The sequence below is a fragment of the Chiloscyllium plagiosum genome, chromosome 1 (genome assembly GCF_004010195.1).
Source record: "Chiloscyllium plagiosum isolate BGI_BamShark_2017 chromosome 1, ASM401019v2, whole genome shotgun sequence".
Lineage (NCBI taxonomy): Eukaryota > Metazoa > Chordata > Chondrichthyes > Orectolobiformes > Hemiscylliidae > Chiloscyllium > Chiloscyllium plagiosum.
The window spans coordinates 121,090,482-121,112,042 of NC_057710.1; the positions used below are offsets into that span (position 1 = coordinate 121,090,482).

The 21,561-nt window shown below is 40.9% G+C and overlaps 1 protein-coding gene across 1 annotated transcript in view; it reads right to left on the reverse strand.

Moving 5' to 3' along the window:
• Positions 1–670: 670 nt before the first annotated feature.
• The window catches only part of sdad1 (SDA1 domain containing 1), a 66,186-nt gene continuing 45,295 nt past the window's right edge, over positions 671–21,561 (reverse strand). Inside the window, exons 11-21 of the mRNA XM_043695696.1 lie at positions 19,780–19,837; positions 19,639–19,697; positions 16,057–16,133; positions 15,319–15,416; positions 14,027–14,103; positions 11,620–11,734; positions 9,571–9,674; positions 9,251–9,438; positions 6,939–7,023; positions 1,971–2,132; positions 671–900 (exon numbers count right to left, since the gene is read on the reverse strand). Coding sequence (XP_043551631.1) covers positions 853–900; positions 1,971–2,132; positions 6,939–7,023; positions 9,251–9,438; positions 9,571–9,674; positions 11,620–11,734; positions 14,027–14,103; positions 15,319–15,416; positions 16,057–16,133; positions 19,639–19,697; positions 19,780–19,837 — 1,071 coding nt within the window. The 3' untranslated portion in view covers positions 671–852. The remainder of the gene's footprint in view (positions 901–1,970; positions 2,133–6,938; positions 7,024–9,250; positions 9,439–9,570; positions 9,675–11,619; positions 11,735–14,026; positions 14,104–15,318; positions 15,417–16,056; positions 16,134–19,638; positions 19,698–19,779; positions 19,838–21,561) is intronic.

The window sequence follows — 21,561 nt, forward strand, 5'->3', positions numbered from 1 at the left end:
ACCTATTACTTTATACCCAACCATCTGCTCATCTGGAATTCTACCATGGGCACTGACCCCCCCCACCCCACCAATCTGGCATCCTAGCATCCTTCCCAGCTGGGGTCTAACTTATGTGTCACTCTAATCCCCTCCTGCCCATCTGGCACCCACCTCTCCCAGCACCCAAACATTGGACAGCAACTGCCAAAGTTGTTATCAAGACCTTCAAATTTTCGAATAAGGCAACTGGTTGACTTCCTAAATCTGTATCCTTGCCTTGTCTACACTGCAGAAATCCCAATCTGTATTTTGTCTTCATCATGATGTAGTGTTAGTTTTGGAAAATGTAATACTTTTGCTTTTCAGGCAATTGGTGATCAATCAAGCTCAGATATGAAGAGTAAGCTTTCTCTGGTCTGGCCTAACAACTCAAAGTGACAAAACTACACTAATATGACCTTCACTGCATTTGGCGCCCTGCAGTCTCTCGAAGAGGGAAGACTCACTTCTTAAGATTTACCACAACATTTAAGTGATCACAAGAAACCTGCTGGAAAGTTAACACTGACACATTTTACATTTGGTCGGTCATGACTAATAGAGGCTTTAAAATGAACAATCTGGGTAGAAGTGGGTTCAAAGGTGAACGGATTCACTTTGGTAGATACTGCATTTCTTTTGCAAGAAGTTGTGATTTTAAAGTTATTTTATTTTACAGATCAATTATTGTACAAAAATTCTGTATTAAGAAACAGAATATATTCAAGGCTTCAGAATTATTCTCCATCGTGAGAGATTTTGTTTCCATTGTAACATGCATATTTTGATTGGAAATAATACAATTCCGAAAGTGTCCTAAATTTTCTGGATTCATTTTGAGTGTTTTTTTCGCTTCAAGAGAGCATCCCGCAGAGCAATCTGTCAAAAGAAATCAACTTAAGTACACAGACACTGATGTAATTAACTGTTTAATGTTTACTATTGACACAGCACATCTCAGCTTTATAGAATATTTTTAAAGAAACCTACAGTGTGGAAACAGACCCTTCAGCCGAACAAGTCCACACTGACCCTCCGAAGAGTAACCCACCCAGACCCATTTCCCTGCCCTATACTTACCCCTAACTAATGCACCTAACCTCCATATCCTTGAACACTATGGACAATTTAATATGACCAATTCACTTAACCTGCACATCTTTCTATTGTGGGAAGAAACTGGAGCACCCAGAGGAAACCCACGCAGACACAGGGAGAATGTGCAAGCTCCACACAGACAGAGTCACCTGAGGTTGGAATCGAACCCGGATCCCTGCTACTGTGAAGCAGCAGAGCTAACCACTAAGCCACTGTGCTGCCTATAAAGTGTACTTTATCAAAGTATTCAGATACGAACTTGCAGTATCCAAGGCTCTTAACGATAATTGACATTGGTCACAAACACTGCCAGCTGATTTTTTTGATGTAGCAGCTGTGGGTCACGGTGGGATTTGAACCCCCAATCCCTGGGGATCCCCAGCGTACTGACACCAACCGGTTTGCTACCGCCTCCCAACTTCCTCAAATTTCAAACTTTACTCGACCTACGATTCTCATTTTTCACGAATGCTCAAAATCTAATTGAATTATGATCTCCATTATACTACTTCCTTCTGTACAGCTTCATTCCTCAAAGCAAGTACTGGAATTGTCCTGTCTCATGTTGGGTCAACTGTATTGCAGTACATATCAGAACATTGATGTAATAAGATAGTTAACATTGAAGAATCAATTTGATACCAGTTCTGCTATTTAACCAAAAGCACTTTGAAAACAACAACTTCCTTGCATTTTGTGATGCTGTTTTTACTGACCCTTTCCACATGCTGTGATGCCTTTTTAAATACTATTCAGCTCCATCAAATACCCATTCTGATGAGCATTTTCCGCCGATGGCCTCTTGAGAGTTTCTAGCATGTTCCAATTGTAACCCAAGAATAATCAATTACCTGCTTTTCCCTGAACGACCGTTTGCCTTTTGATCTCACATTACGACTGTATCTCATCATCATAAAGTTCTTCTTCTTTTTCTTATCCTGGTTGGTTGTGCTTGCGTAAGGATTCAACTTGATTCTTTTTCTCACGTATTCATTTCTCTCAGATCGTCCTGCCTGGTAGTTTTTTGTTAAAAAAAAATTAATTGAAGCAGATGAGGAACAGAGCATCCAAATCAGCAGAGAAAGACCACTTACAACACACATCACACAAATCATAGGGGTAAGAGTTTTGACGATATGTTATCAAAGTAATAGTACGGCAGAGGTGTCTGGATTCTTGGTAAACAAGGGGGCTAAAGGTGATTGGAGGTGATTGGTGTGAATGTGGAGCTCAGGTTTTTAATCAATCAGCCATGATTTTATTTAATGATGGAGCAGGCTCGAGGGTCCAAATGGCCTATTCCTAATTTGTATGTATGGCTACAAGAGGCTTCCCACCAAAAGATGAGAATTTTTCATAAAATTAGGTTCCACAGGTTCCAGCCTGGCACCATGACTGTAAGTAGCAGAGTTGTTAAAGGAGTAGCTACAGAAACCCATTTCAGTTACTAAGAAGTGTGATGAATCTATTAATCAAAGACCAAAGCACTTTGTTATAGTTAACTGCTTTGTAAAGCACAGCTCAGGCTCCTCTCATGTATAGCCGATAAAGTACTTTTGGAGGTGTCGCCACTGTTGTAGCGGAGTTAATGCAACAGCCAACTTGTGCACAAACTCCCACAAACTATGATCTCAACCAGGAAACATGTTTTGATGATGTTGATTGGAAGCTAAATATTGCCCCAGGATCAATTTTCTGCTCTTCTTTGAAATCGTACAATTCCTCAAAAATGCACTGTGTTATGGACCAGGCCAGACCCCCTCAAAACATTTTAGGAAAGTAGCCCGGACCCTTTGGCTACTTGTTTTAAGCAGGTGTAAAGCACATATTCCAGGAGTGATGCAGCTGGTCAAACCAGTTTTAAATAAAACAGAATTTATTTACAAGATTACTGAATGAAACACAAACAAAAGAAAACAGAGTACTGAATAACGTAACCTCTCTGAAAACCCAACAGATCAACCCAACTTAATGATGCTGTTCCAAATACTTGCAACAATCCCCATAAACCCACCTTGGCACAAAAACGTAAAATCAAACACAGGGTCTTACAGGAGGGAGACAGAGAGATGGCAGAGAGAGAGAGCGAGAGCAGAGAGAGTAGAGAAAGAGAGAGAGACAGATATGTGGGGTAAACGTAGGGGAATGGGTCTGGGTGGGTTGCGCTTCAGCGGGTCGGTGTGGACTTGTTGGGCCGAAGGGCCTGTTTCCACACTGTATATAATCTAAAGAATTAGATTACTTACAGTGTGGAAACAGGCCCTTCGGCCCAACAAGTCCACACCGACCCACCGAAGCGCAACCCACCCATACCCCTACATTTATCCCTTACCTAACAGTACGGGCAATTTCGCATGGCCAATTCACCTGATCTGCACATCTTTGGACTGTGGGAGGAAACCGGAGCACCCGGAGGAAACCCACGCAGACACGGGGAGAACATGCAAACTCCACACAGTCAGTCGCCTGAGGCGGGAATTGAACCCGGGTCTCGGGCGCTGTGAGGCAGCAGTGCTAACCACTGTGCCACCGTGCCGCCCACGGCAGAGCGAGAGCAAGACTGAGAACGAGAGAGATGGCAGAGAGATTTACCATGGAACACTTTCTTACATGCAGCTGTTTCTTGGACCAGCAGTTTCGAAACTGACTGCTTTCAGTTAACAGCCAGACTGCTAAAACCAAACTAAACTAGAGAAAAGCTGAGCGAGGAGAATTGGCCACTCCCCTTTCATTGTACAAGTGTTTTTTTAAACTTGAAAGCCTTTTTACTGAGGCAATATCTATTAGCTATAATCAAACTCGCCCTAAAACCTGTCAAACGTAGACCTTTCCGAATCACTGCTTTTACGACTTCACTGAAAAAAGGCAAGGACAACATAACCTTGCTAAAGGAGCAGCATCATCATAATACTTTCCAATGTCTTAACTGCCCGTTAAATGAAACACAAATTAACCAATTTGCTGAATCTTTTATCTCTGCTTAAAGGGACATACAAAGCCTTAATTTAACATTTCATCTGAAAGACAGCACTTCCAACAGTGTAGCATTGTCTCCGTCCTGCACTGGACTGCCACTCTACATTTTTGTGCACAGGTCTTGGGAGTGAGCTTGAATCTGGAATGTTGTGTCTTCGAATAGAAACTGTTGCCAACTGGTGGAATTATACAGTCATAGAGATATTGAAGCAGACCCTTCAGTCCAACTCATCCATGCTGACCATATATCCTACATAAATCTAGTCCCATATGGCAGCATTTGGCCCATATCTTTCTAACTCCTGTCTATTCATATACTCATCAAGATGCTTTTTAAATTCTGTAATTGTACCAACTTCCACCACTTCCTCTGGCAGCTCATTCCATACACACACCACCCTCTGCATGAAAAAGTTCTGCCTTAGGTTCCTTTTAAATCTTTCCCCTCTCACCTTAAACCTTTGCCCTCAGGGAAAAGACCTTGTCTATTTACTGTGTCCGTGTCTCAAATGAGTTTATGAAACTCTATAAGGTCACACCTCAGGCTCCGACGCTCCAGGGAAAACAGCCCCAGCCTATTCAGCTTCTCCCTTTGGCTCAAACCCTCCAACCCTGGCAACATCCTTGTAAATCTTTTCTGAACTCTTTCAAGCTTCACACCATCCTTCCCACAGCAGACCAGAATTGCATACAGTATTCCAAAAGTGACTTAACCAATGTTCTATACAGCTGCAACATTACCTCCCAATTCCTATACGCAATGCACTGACCAATAAAAGGCAAGCATAACAAATGCCTCCTTCACTATCCTATCTACCTGTAATTCTATTTGCAAGAAACTATGAACCTGCTCTTTGTTCAGCAACACTCCCAGGACCTTACCAGTAAAAGTGTGCAAGTCCTGCCCTGATTTGCCTTTGCAGCACCTCACATTTATCGAAATTAAATGCCATCTGCCACTCCTCGGTCCATTGGGCCATCTGATCAAGATCCTGCTATACTCCAAGGTAGCCTTCTTCGCTTTCACGACACCTCCAATTTTGATGTCAGCTGCAAACTTTTTAACCATACCTCCTTTGCTCACATCCAAATCATTTCTATAAATGACAAAAAGCAGTGGACCCAGCACCGATCCTTGTGGCACATTGCTGGTCATATAGCGATTGTGGGACTTTTCACTGGAACCAGCATGCACAGAATAGGATGAAAAGCCCGATTTCTGTGCTGTAAAATCTAAATTCATATTAGATCTAAGGGGAGTCTAAAAAATTACAGAGGCACAAATTTACAATAATCATAAGAATTAAGAGAAAGTTAGAAATACTGTCACATGAATTTCTTAGAATTATTTGGCAAACTATTGTTGAAGCAAAGTCCATAAATGTTTTTTAAAAAAAGAACTAGATTTCTTTTTAAGAACTTAAATGACATGGAAAGCTACCAGGAAAGTGAATTAGGCTGAGTGGCTCATGCGATAATCAGAGTGGTAAGACTTGATTAATTCAGTGGCCTCTTTCTATGTTATAACATTATGTCATTTTCACAGACATGACCCCTGAATTGATTTACTGCTGGGAAATGCTCTAGGATATCCATGATGGCTCGAAATGTATCATAAAAATGCATATTCTCTCTTATCAATTCAATAAACTATGTTTCTTCAATTTGGTGCAGAAGAAAACATACACTTAGGCAGTGGGAAACTGTGATGCTCTGGTCAGCCAAAGAGCCATAATCACATAATCAAGGCTTACGCAAGAAAGCCTAGCTTTGCGAAGCAGCAGAGAGTTGTCATTACCTATGGAGCTGCACAGACAGAAGCTCCCGATGTTAGGAAAGAAGAACAAATAAAACAGGGTGGGACAGCAGATAGGGAATCAAAAATGCATAAAATTAACTCTGTCCACTATTAAATGATTTGGAGAATAGAGTCTGTATAGCATTTTATACAATGGAAATTCTGAGTCAGCCTGTTTATTTATTTTTTTAATAAATTCCCTTCGGCCCAACAAGTCCACACCAACCCTCCAAAGAGTAACCCAGCCAACTTCCTTCTAACTAATGCATCTGAGTGGGCAATTTAGCATGGCCAATTCACCTGACCTGTACATCTTTGGACTGTGGGAGGAAACCGGAGCACCCGGACAAAACCCATGCAGACACAGGGAGAATGTGCAAACTCCACACACACAGTTGCCCAAGGCTGGAATCAAACCTGGGTCCCTGGCGCAGTGAGGCAGCAGTGCTAATCACTAAGCCACCGTGCTGCCTGTCAAGGAACTTGTTGGAAGTAGACAGTTCAGCAGGATAGGGAAAGGAAGATTAATGGTCAATTTCAGTTGAGCTCCAAAACAAATACTGCCATAGAGGTTTATGGCTGAATAACATACAAATATGTTAAGAGCTTACATAACAACAGAAATGGGATAAAATTACAAAAATGACATTTCTCCACAAGCAAACCAGATTATTTTCAATACACAAGAATTTGTCACTGATTAAGTTTTGGTGGAACTGAAAGGAGACCAATTCCTCAAAAATGCACATTTTTCAATGTCTTTACTGCCCAGTTAAAAGAAAGAGAAAGTAACCAATTTGTCAAATGTGTCTTTTGAAATTGTCAAATCTATATTTTGCTGCAACTTTGTGCTGCCTTGAATTGAGACATCCAACAATGTTAAGATGTAGATATTTAACTAAAAACCAAGAGTAATCTCCAAGAGATATATAGTCCGGGGGTAAGCAGCATTATCAAAGGAGAAAAGTGCTCATATTATTTTTAAGACAAAAATATGAGAATAAAGCAAAACTGTGTCACAGAATATTCAGCAACGATTTCTTACCTTTGCTGTAGCTAATCGAGTTTCTTTGTCTGATTTAGGTTTTTTATGGAGACGTTCTATATTTCGCAGTGAAAGCTGCTCTCCTCTGAAAATACAAAAATTTTACAATTAAATGTTGAAAACTGAAAAGACAGATTCCCTGGAAGGAGAAGGCAATGTTCAATCACAAAGCATTCAATGGTTTCAGGGGACATCAAAATAGCTGTCTATAACAAATAACTGGGAGAACTTGGAGTGAATCAGGTACTACCACTGCCCCATAGCTGACTTACTACCAAAGATCTGCCTTGTTCCAATGTCAACTCAGGAACATTTGAATAGATATTTGATGAAAGAACTAAGATAGGTGAATTAATTATGGTAGATCGTTGTGTAGAAATAAACATGGCACAGAAGACCAACCTACCTTTTGCAGCACCAAGTTTAGATCCATCAAAAGGCTGTTTTGTGTTAAAAAGTGCTCCATTTGCATGAGTAGATGACCTCAATACTTAATTTCAGAAATGCGTGTTTTATCCACCTTACAAATTAGTGAATGGGATCAAGTAGTAAATGTGGAGTGATGACTAGATGATATGCCATGTTTAACACAGCGACACGGACCATAACGAATTACAAAGCTGGTTTCAAGTTAAAAGTTGTTACATTTGCTAATTTGTCAAATACTTGTACCACATTGAGGGAATTTGGTGTTGGGATTCCAGTGATAAACTAGAAGAATGAAAGATGAAGAAATGTGCCCAAATGAAGATCCCAAAGACCAAATACAGCATGAGAACAGGGTGAAGTCACTTAAGAAGCATATTGTTGCAATTGGTCCTCAAAGACTGGTGAAATAGTTACATCACCACCAGAAATACAATCGATATAAATGCAGTTGATAGACCAAATCAAATAAAAAAATTGAATGTTATTGCAGAAGGTAACTCAGTGACCAGCTGTAGACTTCAAACTTTCTGAAACAAGAAAATGCCAAAACTGATTCAGAGTGGGTTATGATTCCACAACCAAAGTGACTTATACTGAATTCAATTAGCTCTGCGTCAGGTGTCAAAGATAACGTATTTAACAGTTTTTAAAGCACTATGACTGTAGTTAAAGGAATCTTTGTAGAATTAATTGAATAAAACGTCAAATTGATTTTACTTGATGGGATTTTATAAATATATACTTGTTGTATATGTCAACCCCATTTTTGTAAGGGCTTAGAGGCTTCAAGAATTGACTTGTACACTCTGATCTAGGCCATTTTACAAACGACATATGATTACTATGGTTACAAAGAGGCCACTTCATGCTATTTCCAGCATATTGAAAACAAGTTTTAAGTTGTCAGGCATATATACTCAGCATGACATTAAATTTTCAGTTTTCAATAAGCTTGGCAGTATTGTTCTGATTGAAAACCTGGTCCAGTGCTTTTGCACTTAACATGCTGTGTGTTCATTCACATAATCTCGCCAGGTCATGCACACCTTCGCCTTGGCACACATCACAGCCGTTGTTTAGATTACTTATAGTGTAGAAACAGTCCCTTCGGCCCAACAAGTCCACACCGCCCCGCCGAAGCGCAACCCACCCATAACCCTACATCAACCCCTTACCTAACACTACGGGCAATTTAGCATGGCCAATTCACCTGACCTGCACATCTTTGGACTGTGGGAGGAAACCGGAGCACCGGGAGGAAACCCACGCAGACACGGGGAGAATGTGCAAACTCCACACAGTCGCCTGAGGCGGGAATTGAACCCGGGTCTCTGGCGCTGTGAGGCAGCAGTGCGAACCACTGTGCCACCGTGCCGTCTTAAATACAACTCGCAGCTCACAGCACTGAGTATAAGTCACTGCTTACTGTTTCAGTGTCTCCTTGGCAGTGTAAAATGCTCGCTACCATAATGATGAATGTCCCTCCTGTACTGGGAATTGGTGAAGCAACTGACCTGGGGTGGTTAGGGGACAAGGTAGGAAAGAGGCAAGATTGGCAGCAATGCAGCAACAGGACAAGGTGACATTTTAACTGAAGGGTGTTTATGGCATAGTATGTTCAGATAATAAAAAGTTTTCAAATAAAAGTGAAGTCCTCTAAATTGTAAGGAATGTGGGAATTTCTTGTGGCATAGACTGATTACACTGAACCAGAGAGATTACATAATATAAACCTGATGCGTGAAACAACGGCGTTCTGTTATCACAAAAGCAGAGATATTTTAACAGAAGGATGTTTAAGTAAATTTAGTATAGTTGCACATTCAACACAATCCCCTAGACTTCATCTGATTGCCACAGTCGTAATGTAAAGTAAAATGTACCTGCTTTCATCACTGTCATCCTCAACAATTTTTCTTTTTTGACCTTTGCCTGGGGCAGCATCAATTTCTTTTGCGATTTGGGCAAGACGGATTTTCTTAAAATCTTCCTGTGTTAGTACTCGGCTGGCACTGACGATTGCAGCTTTGACCTTCTGTTCTTCTGGAGGTATACTACTCATCTTCTCTGCCTTTTGAAACACAAAATTGTGTTGAAAACAATCCAACATGAGCAAATTAACCAGCCAGAGGTTTATTTCAAAACCTTGTATCTGACAATAAGTCAAATCAAAACAGGTTTGTGAGGAAAATTTCCTGCTTACCATCTTTTTCTGCTGCTCTTCATCTGAAGAATGATGAACATCAATCCACCCTTCCTCATCTTCATCATCACCCTCCTCATCTGAACTTGCACTCTCCCATCCATCTACAAGACCAAAACATTGTTTTAACAAAAAAGGAGAAAATAAAATACAACAGTAAATTACCAAAAAAGAAAATGAATATTGCAAGAGCTTCCTCCAAAGAAAAGCAAAGGAAGTAGACTGGGGCAGAAGAAATGATGTCCGGGAATAAGGAAATGCCAAAAGGTGTTCATCAATTACTTTACATCTTCCTTCACAATAAAGGAACATCTTGATAAGATGATCAAGTCATCTTGGAAAAGCAAAATTCATACTGGGGTAGTGTATTGGCATGAATTGAAGATTGGCTAGCTAACAGGAAGCACAGAGTTGGCATATGTGAGTCATTTTGTGGTCAGCGGGATGGGGCACATCCAGTGATGTGCCACAGTATCAGTGTTGATTTCAGAATTTATGCAATTGATTTGAATAAAAGGACTTAAGGTATGTTACTGAACTTGCTGATGACACAAAAGGAGGTAGGAAAATAAGCTGTGAAGACGTTAAGAGGGTACAAAGGGCTAAAATTAGGGGAAGTTAGTGAGCAAAGATTGACAAATGGAGTATAATGCGGAAAAATGTGAAATTCTCCAAATAGGTCAAAAAAATTTTACAAATGTATATTATCCAAATGATGAGGAATTGCAGAGCTTTGAATTGCAGAGGGATGTGGGTATCCTAGTACATGAATTGTAGCATACAGGTACTTTTTTCTCACAGTGGGTCATGAATCTTTGGAATTCTCTTCCTCAAAAGGCAATGAAAGCAGAATTTTTTTTATTATTCAGTCACGGGGTGAGAGCGTCACTGGCCCGGCCAGCATTTATTGCCCACCACTAAATGCCCAGAGGCAGTTAAGAGTCAACCACATTGCTATGGGTCTGGAGTCACAATTAAGCCAGACCAGGTAAGAATGGCAGTTTCCTTCCTGATAGGACATAACTGAACCAGATGGGTTTTTTCAACAACCATCAATAGGCTTATGGTCATCATTAGACTCTTAATTCAAGATTTTTTCTGCTGTGGCAGGATTTGAACCTGGGTCCCCAGTACATTATCTGGGTCTCTGGATTAACAGTTAATACTACTGGGCCGTCACCTCCCCTTTGAGCTGGCATCTTCTTGTTGAGTTGCTCTCCTTTGCAATTTTATGGCTACCCATCCTTTCCCTCAATCTTCTCATTCCACTACTGAGAATTTCATGCCCCACATATTGGCACATTCCTCCTCAACCTTTAAAGTTATCTGTCCATAACACCATGCCAATCCTGCAGCCTACCTGTTTTGGTTAATTATTATATTCTTTGCTGTAATGCACCTTCTCTTTTCAATCTTTGTACAGCCTTTGACACAACTGGTGATATTGTCCCCTTCCTTCTCCAGCCCACTTCAGTGCAATTCTCTCCTTTCATTGCCACACTTATCCATTCAATCACATACAGCTAGAAAATCTCCAGCAATAGTATCATAGCCCCCCCCAGTGATGTCGCCTTGAGTACTTACCATTTCTTCAACCACATTTTGTCCCTTCTGACTGTCCAACTTCCTCTCATTTACCACCTTCTCTCAAGGTCACCTCTTTGACCAAACCTTTGGTGATCAATTCCAACTTCCTCCAAGTCTGGCATGCAATTTCTAGCCAAATCTTCCTCTGTGAAAGACCTTGGGCCTTTTCTCAATATTAAAAGGGACCATATAATGGATGGTTAATAACCCCATTGATAATACCATTTAAAAACCTGATCACTACTATTATATCACATTGTTCCAGTTTGCCTTGGAAAATACAGACTGGGTAGCTTTTCTTCAGTTGTACAGCTGCATAGAAATTCACCAAACAATATAGAAGGGCACTGAGATATTCATGACCAGAACAGCTTCACATCCTGAACTAGTTAGACATAGTGGCAGTATCTGGTGGCAATTAGTAACGTCAGATAAATGCTGGATAAGATAGGAAAGACTTACCATCATCTTCTTCAGCCTCCTCTTCCAGCACTTCTGCACCAGGAATGTAGTCTTTCGCATCTAGTTCACCATATTCATGGCATTTGGCTTCCCTTGAGGCTTCTGTAGGTTTGCCCTATCAAAAATATACATTTCCAATTTGAAAACAATGTCAAGCAAGTTTTCCTTGTACACATTATTTTCTTTCCTATTTAATAATATTAAGTGTTTGCAAATTTTGGTGTCTTGGTCTGTCTTCGCCCTTGGCATTGTGCTGGACAAAGATCAGAGGCAATGTATGGAATTGACGAGGCAACACTTTCCGTATAAAAAATACATTGCATCTTGCAGATGCTCATGGCACCTTAAATCTTGGTATGGATATCATGACAGAGTGATCTTAATTGGTTTAATTGTTTTAGAACCAAAGTTCCTCATTAGATCATCTGACTTTCACCTTGGAGCTTGCTTGGTGAGATAGGGCAGACTCCTGTGCCAGAGCTCTGCTGTTTAGATTAGTCTCTGGACTGGCTAGAACAACTAATGCTGATTATCTGCTTGGAAGTTAAAGGCATTGGCAACATAAAGTTTAGTGGGCTTTAAAGTCAGCTTGCAGCTAAAAGAAAAGTTAAGTTCACAACCATAGAGTAAGTTACGACTCAGTCCGAGAGACTGTCTCCACACACTGCAATAATATATCAGCACACAGTAGGCTATTTGGTCTAGTGGTCTTTCATCTCACCAATGACCCGAACCTCTTCAATATCTTTAAATGTGCCAGACTGCTCATCTGGTATTCAGTACTGAATAAGAAATTTTCTCCAATTAAATACTGGTGAAGACTGAAGCCATTATCTTTGGTCTGTGCCATAAACTCCATGCCACATCACCAACTCCACCTCTCTCTCCTTGATAGCTGAGAGGCTGAACTAGACTGTTCACAGTCTTTGGGCATATTTGCCCCCAGACGTGACATTTTCACCACCAATCCATACCATCTTCAAGGCTGACTATTTCTAGTTTCACATGATCTGCTACTCCACTGCTGCCTCAGCTCAACTGGTCTTCAAACAACATTCCAGATGTGGTTTTTAAAACTTGAGGTCATCTAAAGCTCTTTTGCCCACATCTTAACTCACACCAAATGCCATGTGCAAACATATGTCACCCCTCAGTAAACAATGCATTGATTTTAAAATTCCCATCCTTGCTGACAAGTCTCTCTTGCTTAATCCTCCCCGTTGCTTTAAACCACAACCCCACAATCCTTCTGGATAACAGCACTCCTCTAACTCTGGCATCTTCTGGTCTCCTTCCTATCGGAAAGATGTTGTGAAACTTGAAAGGGTTCAGAAAAGATTTACAAGGATATTACAGGGTTAGAGGATTTGAACTATAGGGAGAGGCTGAACAGGCTGAGGCTGTTTTCCCTGGAGCGTCAGAGGCTGACGGGTGACCTTAAAGAGGTTTATAAAATCATGAGGGGCATGGATAGGATAAATAGACAAAGTCCTTTCCCTGGGGTGGAGGAGTCCAGAACTAGAGGGCATACCTTTAGGGTGAGAGGGGAAAGATACAAAAGAGACCTAAGGGGCAACTTTTTCATGCAGAGGGTGGTACGTGTATGGAATGAGCTGCCAGAGGAAGTGGTGGAGACTAGTACAATTGCAACATTTAAAAGGCATTTGGATGGGTATATGAATAGTAAGGGTTTGGAAGGATATGGGCCGGGTGCTGGCAGGTGGGACTAGATTGAGTTGGGATAGCTGGTCGGCATGGACGGGTTGGACTGAAGGGTTCTGTCTCTATGACTCTTTATTTCAATAGTTCCATCTCTGCTGTCATGTCTTCGATTCTCTGGGGTCCTCATCTCTCAAATTCTCTCCGTAAACCTCCTCACATTTCCACCTTTTCTCTATAAAGGCACATTAAAAATGTACCTCCTTGATTAGGGTTTTGGTAATCTGTTGTAACCTCTCGAAGTGGCTAGCTGTTTTTCAATGTTTCCGTGGAGCGTCTTGCAACATTTTATTACATTAAAAATATGTACCAGACACATAAAAACTGTTGTTGACATTCCTGCAAGCTTTTTGTCCTCCAAGTATTTATCTAATTGTGTTTAGAATGTTACTATTGAACCTGGCAGTGCATTCCAAATTTTAAAAATAACCACGTAAATAAACTTCCTGATTTTACCTCCTTCTTTTGCCAGTCATCTTAAATCTACAGTCTCTGATCACTCTGATCAGCTACTGGAAACAGTTCCTCTTTATATTTTCAGAATCCTTCAGAGTTTTAAACACTTCTACCAAATTTTCTCACAGTCTTCTCTATTCATTCCCAAGTAGTAATAATCCCTCATTACTGGAAAGATTCCACTAAATCTTTTCTGTATCCTCGCCAAAGTCTTCATGTCAAAACAACTTACCCTGTCTTTCTTGTGCAACATCTGAGGGTTCATTGTTCTGAAAAGGTGAATCAAGGATCTGGCTGACATCATTACATCTAGGGGAGAGAAAATATCTTAAGACTGTGGCCTTCAGAAAAAGACACTCATCACAACAAATCCCCAAACTACTCAATTATGCACCCTAACACATTCACTTAATCACAAACGCAAATTTCCAAAATGTTGGCAAACAAAACTTCAGAGAATGCACCTTGAATATCAGTCATCTGCGATCCAATATCCAATCAGGGCATTACTCCCCATATGATCTGTTGACAATCAACTGGAAAAAAATCTTTAAAAAAAATTGACATGTGAAATGGCGCAGGTATAGATTGCCATATTGCGAAATCAGTACAGGTTGGACTAGATCCAGTAGCATCTGATGACTTGGCATGTGAAATAAATGTTTCCTTCTCCAGGATTTATATCCCTCACCTTAGTGAGCTCAAATTCTGTCACCAAATAAACAAAAAGGGACTCTCCAGAAACCAGAAACTGCAGAGCCAGTGGCTGGATTTTGGAAGCCCTCACAAAGCGTGAGCAAAAGCAGGTGAGCCTAGAATGTTCCTGCACCCTCCCCCCACTGGGCCATTTTTAAAGGTGACTGTTTGGGCACGGAGAAGGTCCCCTGTGCCCTATCAAGACATGCGCCCCGCCCCCCCCCCGTAGTAGTCCAGCAGCTGTAATCATTTGTTCAGAAGTTTATTTAAAAAAAAATGCTGTGAAGATACCTCCATCTCTATGCATCCTCTCTTTTCACCCTGTGTATCAGCAGGTTGCAGTTCCTTCTAGATGGACAGGCTTTTATTAGCCCTCCTGCTTCCAGAGCTCAGCTTGTATTCTTAATTGGACAATCAGAACAGGCTGCTAAAAGGCAGTTCCTTTGACTATAAAGTCAGGATGATGACTTATGACATTGAGTGGGGCTGAGATCAGAATGTGACCAGAATGCCTGCAGTCTCATATGCAACATTTCCACGAACCCATCCAAGTATTTACTTAGCAGAAACATCTTAGTTGACAACATTAACAGAACAATAAATTAATAACATATGATGTGACACATAGATCTTATATTCTCTCATCTGTCAGTTGTGCCAGTGAAGAATTACCAAGTGATATGTTAGAACACATCGAAGTCACACATTGTTATGGACACAAAATGATTTTAAAATGCTGTTGCTTCTTCTCTTCCAAAGCCATTGCTGACTAATATCTTAGGACTACCCTTGTGCAGCAAAATTAAATGCATGATTCTGCCCACTCACTTTTATCTTTGTGCGTCTTGTACTGAGCAAGGTCCTGGAGCAGATCTTCTGTGATGGCAAGTGGGCATCGCGCACTGACTTCTTTGATGGTGTTAATCCTGTTGGTGAATAGATTCGTTTTTAGGTGCTAGACCACTAATCCGCAAGTTTTCAAACAAGGTTCCCTGGAGCAGAGTGAGACTACAAAGCCATCCATTTTGTCAATCTTGAGAATCCTGATCATTCTGTACTTTGCTGATTTAATCACCATCATTTCTGTTGCTGTACATAAACAAATTGTTTTTCAGCAAATATATCACTACTTCCCTTTGGTAGCAACAACGTCTTACGGAAATTGAAATGGGACACCCTCGAAGTCAGCAAGCTAAAACAACAAAGCTGGGCAGTCTACTCGGAAAATATCATAGTTTTGCCCAATTTTGACCTCACCAGGGATCAGAAGCAGCCACGTTGAATAGATTCGACCCACCCCAAACTCACGTTATTGGGCTTAATGATATTCCAAATGCTCTTTCAGATAATTTCAGCAAACAGGGATTAAAGATTGGTTGGGATTTTTTGATCTTTTCCACTCAGTATCACAGTAGGAAAAACATTTATCCACTAAGTTATCAGCTTATTTATAAATGGAGCAAATTACTATTTTAGCATTTAATGGCACAGTAGAAAAAGAGGGATCATTTGCATTAAACACATATCTGACAAAAGAACTAGGAAGTTATTACTTGTTATACACACCCAACTGTCATAACTTCACCAGAATTTCGATCTGTGACAAAGTTGTTTGCTATCGTCATCACCATTGTTTGGATAATCTAGAAAAGCAAATAATACAAATATTAAAGCATTTTAATCAGAGTAATGCTCACAAAATTTATTGCATTCTTCAACTAATTAGGACAAGTGCCTACGATCAATTTAATTCTCACTTCGAAGAAGTACAAGTTATGAAGGGACAACCAAGACTGACTTTTTAAAAGGCAAATCACATCTGACTAACCTGCGTGAGGATTTTAATTAATCAGCCAAGAGGGTTAATAGTGTAGGAAATATCACTTAACAGACATGTCACAAAAAAAGAAACAGCGGTAATGAGCAAAGGGTTAGGAGGCTGAGTAGTGGTGAATAATTGCTGTTCTGACTGAAAACAGATACACAGAAGAATCTGTGATTAAGCATTTTTTAAATAAATGACATGGAATGAGCTATGGAGAATAAAAATTTGAAATTTTACCGATTAAACAAAACTTAAGCCAACAGAAGTAGGCCATTTAGTCAACTGAGCCTGTTTCACCAGTCAAATAAATCCTGCCTGATCTGTGACCTGACTACATTTGTTTCATTCACTCATGGGACATGGGCATCACTGGCTGGCCAGCATTTATCGCCCATTCTTGGTGTTATGGACCAGACCAGACCCCCTCAAAATATTTTAAGGCAGCTGAGATCCTAACTTTTTTCTTATTTTAAAGGCAAATGTAAAGTGCTGCATTCCAGATGCAATTTGAGTAGTCAAACTACTCGCCATTAGGAAAACCACTATTCAAACACTGTAGTTAAAATACGAAAGAAGAACCTAGAATAACTTAACTCAAATGGAAAACTGAACAGAATAATTCATAACTGTTACTAATTAACTGTTCCAATGTAGTAACATCCCCTAAATGCATGCCGTGGCAAAAAGACAAATTCAAAATCAGATTTCCTCACATGTAACGTCCATAGTAGGAAGAGAAACCCCAGTTCCTAGCTGTAACTGAAAGGAGGAGGAAAACAGCTTCTACTTCTTCAAAGCTCCAGCAGCTTCTTCTGAATCTAAAAGCTAGAAATCCTGGTCTGTGAATGCCATCCAGGCTGCTTTCTGTTGTTCCAACTTGTAAAGAAACCCAAGGCCTCAAGACGTTTACGTTACCACAGACCTGCTGAGCACCTTGCATTAAATCTCTCTCTTAAAAGAAACCAGGACAAAATACATCTCTCAAAGACACTTGCCCTTGAGAAGGTGGTGATAAGATTCCACATGTTACTGACCCGTGTGTCCAGTAATAATTCTGCTCAACAAAAATTTATCTCATGCTAAAATTAACAACTGAATCTTGATAAGGTAGTAGAATCATAGAATACCTACAGTGTGGAAAGAAGCCATCGAGTCTGCACCAACCCTCCAAAGAGAATCCCACCCAATCCTCGTATTTACCATGGCTGACCCACCCACCCTGCAAATCCCTGGACACTACAGGTCATTCTGCTATAATGTGTGTTTGGTTAACGCAAATTCACTGCATGTGATTGATGAATTGGGGACACTGGTTTTAAAGTGCGAACTTCTAAAATGTGTTGGGTGTAACGTGATTATATCGTCAAAACTTTAAGCGCTGTTTCAAAAGTGTGATTTTTCTATAATGTGGGGTTACACAAGAAAGCAGCCATCACATTAAAGAACTACCTGTACAGGGCAATTTAGCATTGGACTGTGGGAGGAAATCGGAACATCCAGTGGAAAGCTACGGATACACAGAGAAAATGTACAAATTCCACACAGTCAGTCACCCAAGTCTGGAATTGAACCTGAGTCCTTGGTGCTGTGAGGCAGCAGCTCAAACCACTGAGCCACCATGCCACCTGGGAGTTAGGGAACAGTAAGTAGTAAAGATGATCATAGCGGACTTTAGAAGGACATTGACAGACTGACAAAAAGGGCAAATGCATTGTAAGACTTAAGGCATAGGAGTAGAAGTAGGCCATTCAGCCCATCGAGTCTGCTTTATCATTCAGTGAGATTGCATCTGATCTGATTATCCTCAACTCCAGTTGCCTGAATTTTTACATAACTCTTGATTCCTTTACTGATTAAATATCTGTCTTTCTCATCCTTGAATATATTTAATGACCCAGCCTTGACAGCCAGCTGCGTTAAAGAATTCCAGAGATAGAAGAAATTGTTCCTCATCTTTATCTTAAACCTTATTCTGCGATTATGTCCTCTGGTCCAAGACTTTGCACAAGGGGAAAACAACGTTTTAGCATCTACCTCGTCAAGTCTCCTAAGAATCTTGCATGTTTAAGGTCGATCCTCATTTTTCTAAATTTCAATGAGCATACACCTTACTTAACCTCTCTGCATAAGACAGCACCTCCATACCTGGTGTCAGCACTGAGAACCTTTCCTGGTCTCCAATATCAGTACATTTTCCCTTAGATAAGGGTTCCAAAACCATTAAAAGTATTCAAGTTGTGGTGTAACTTGAGCCTTGAACAGTGTTTTAGCTAAAGCTCCCTACTTTTATATTTAATTCCTATTGAAATAAAGACAGACATTCCATTTGTTTTTCTCATTACCTGCTAAACTTGGATGCTAGCTTTTCGTGATTCATGGACAAAGCGTTCCAAATCCCTCTGTTCTGTAGCTTTCAATGGTCTTTGTCATTTAAATAATATTCAACTGTTCTGTCCATTCTGTCACGGTACATCCCCTCACATTTTCCAAGTTTTTTTCCACTTGCTTAACCTGTCTATACCCCTCAGCAGACTGTGTTATCGTCATTGGAGAGTGTCAGCTCACCAGTGTAATGACTTAAAACTGACAAAGCTGGGCTTTTTTTTAATGATAATCATAAAAAAAGTGGTGGCATGGTATTCATTAAGCTGGCATTTTAAGTTCAGATTTTTACTGAATTCAAATTTCACCACCTGCCATGGCAAGATTTAAACCCATATGCCCAGAAATTTAGCCGAGGTAGAGAAACACTTATTGATAATTGTCATGTTTAGCGTAAGATTACTTCAGCAGAGGAATGGTTTTCTTTCTCTCTAAAATATACATAAACAGATCCTAAAAGCTGCAATTTGTTGACTTCCAAGTTGGAAGGATGGAACTTGGTGCAGTATATTATCTAATGCAAATGTTTAGTAAGAGCAAAAGGAAGTTCCTGGCATAATGTAAACTGTCATCAAGGTGAGAAGTGGGCAACAAGGGAGGTAATTATCTTGATATGTGGTACCTACCCTATGTTCACTTTAGAAGGATCCAAAAGGTTCACTGACATAGTAAAAACTACCAGCCCCTAAGAAGAGGGCATATCAACAAATGCTCAGAGTCCGAAGATAGTCCTGGTTAGTGGCAAAGCTCACTAAGCAGTTGCCCTCTTCAGCTGGAGACTGAACCAGATGAGAAGGCGAAGAAGTATTTTAAGGAAGAATTCCATAAAATTTTGGCTAAACAACAGGATAATGCATTCACAACTTTGATGAGTTCAACACATTCTGTGCCTTAACATCTGTTGATCTGAAGAGGAAATATTTTAGATTTTTGACCATTACCTCTGGTGGAACAAGCTGATGACTGGCTTGTGCTGCATAGAGAAGGATTTTGGTCACATCTAAAAAGGGGATATAGAAGGATCACATGTAAATATATTAAATGGCACTTTTACAAATTAGTAATATTGGAGATAGACTCACCTCTTTGATGTGGTTGAAGAAAACGTTGTATGAATGGGTAGAAGTTAAACAGGAATAACTGGCAAGGGAAAAAAAACAAAAAATTAACAATTATTCTTTCCTGACTACATGGGCAAAAAAGCCACTTTCAACTCAAGGAAACAGCGTTATTACATACTATTACCATCAGGCCAGGGGACCAACTCTGGTTCAATAGATAATGGCAAAAAGGGCATGCTAGGAGCAGACATACCTAAAAATGAAGTGTTAACGTAGTGAAGGTATCAAATAAAATGCTAGAGTGCCAAACAGCAAAAGCAGCAAATGATAGATGGAGCTAAGTGATCCGACAACCAATGGATCAGATCTATGTTCTGCAGTCCAACCACATGCAATCGTAAATGCTAGTGGACCATTAAACAACTCACTGGAGGAGGCAACTCCACAAATATCCTCAATCCTTGGAAGAGCCTAACACATCAATGAAAACGTTAAGGCTGTAGCATTTGCAGCATCATACTAATCTTCACCCAGTTCAATTTATTCCATGTGATATCAAGAAATGTTTGGAGGCATTGGATACTGACAAGGCTATGTGCCCAAACAACATTCCAGCAAAAGTAATAAAACATTGAATTCTAGAACTTGGCGCTCCCCTAGTTAAACAATTCCAATACAGCGAGAACACTGGCAGCTACCCAACAACGTGGAAAATTGCTCAGTGCCTTCCTGTATGCAAAACGTGATGGACGGTATCAACAGTATATTAAGGCGCATCTGCTCAACATCGAAAAGTGTGGTGCTGGAAAAGCACAGCATATCAGGTAGCATCGTGGAGCAGGAGAATCAATGTTTCAAGCACAACCCCTTCATCAGGAATGTGGCGGTGGGGGGTGAGGGGTGAGGTAGCTGGGAAGGTGATAGATAGATGTAGGTGGAGGCTTATGGTGATAGGTCAGAGTGGAGGGTGGAGCGGATAGGTGGGAAGGAGGATGGACAGTTAGGACAGTTCAAGAGGGTGGTGCCAAGTTCCGAGGGTTGTATCTAGGATGAGGTGTGGCGAGGGGAGATGAGGAAATTGGTGAAGTCGATGTTGATGCTGTGTGTTTGGAGGAAGGTGAGGCATTCGTCCTCCAGGCATCGATTGGCTTGAATTTGGTGGTGGAGGCAGCCCAGGACTTGCATGTCCTTGGCTGAGTGGGAGGGGAGTTGAAGTGAAGTGGTCAGCCACAGGATATTGGGGTTGTTTGGTGAGTGTGTCTCAGAGACGTTCCCTGAAACGTTTCCATAAGTCGGTGGCCTGTCTTCCTAGTGCAGAGGAGACCACCTCGTGAGCAACAGACACAGTAGATGAGGTGTTTGAATGTGCAGGAAAATATCTTTCGGATGTGGAAAGATTCTTTGGGGCCTTGGATGGAGGGGCCTTGGGGGTGGGGTGTAAGCGCAGGTTTTACATCTTTTGCAGCAGCAAGGGAAGGTGCTGGGAGTGAAGGGTGGGTTGATGAGGGGTTGGCGTGGACCTAACAAGGGAGTTGCAGAGGGAATGGTCTCTGCGGAATGCTGATTGGGGTGGGGAGGGAAATATTTCTGTGGTGGTGGGGTCTGATTGTAGGTGGCAGATATGGTGGAAGATAAGGCGCTGCATGCAAAGATTAATGGGGTGGCAAGTTGGGGCGGGGGGGTCTGTCCTTGTTGCGGTTAGAGGGGTGGGGTTTGAAGGTGGAGATGTGGGAAGTGGATGAGATGCCCTGGAGAGGCATCATCAACCACATGGGAGGGAAATTGCAGTCTTTAAAGAAAGAG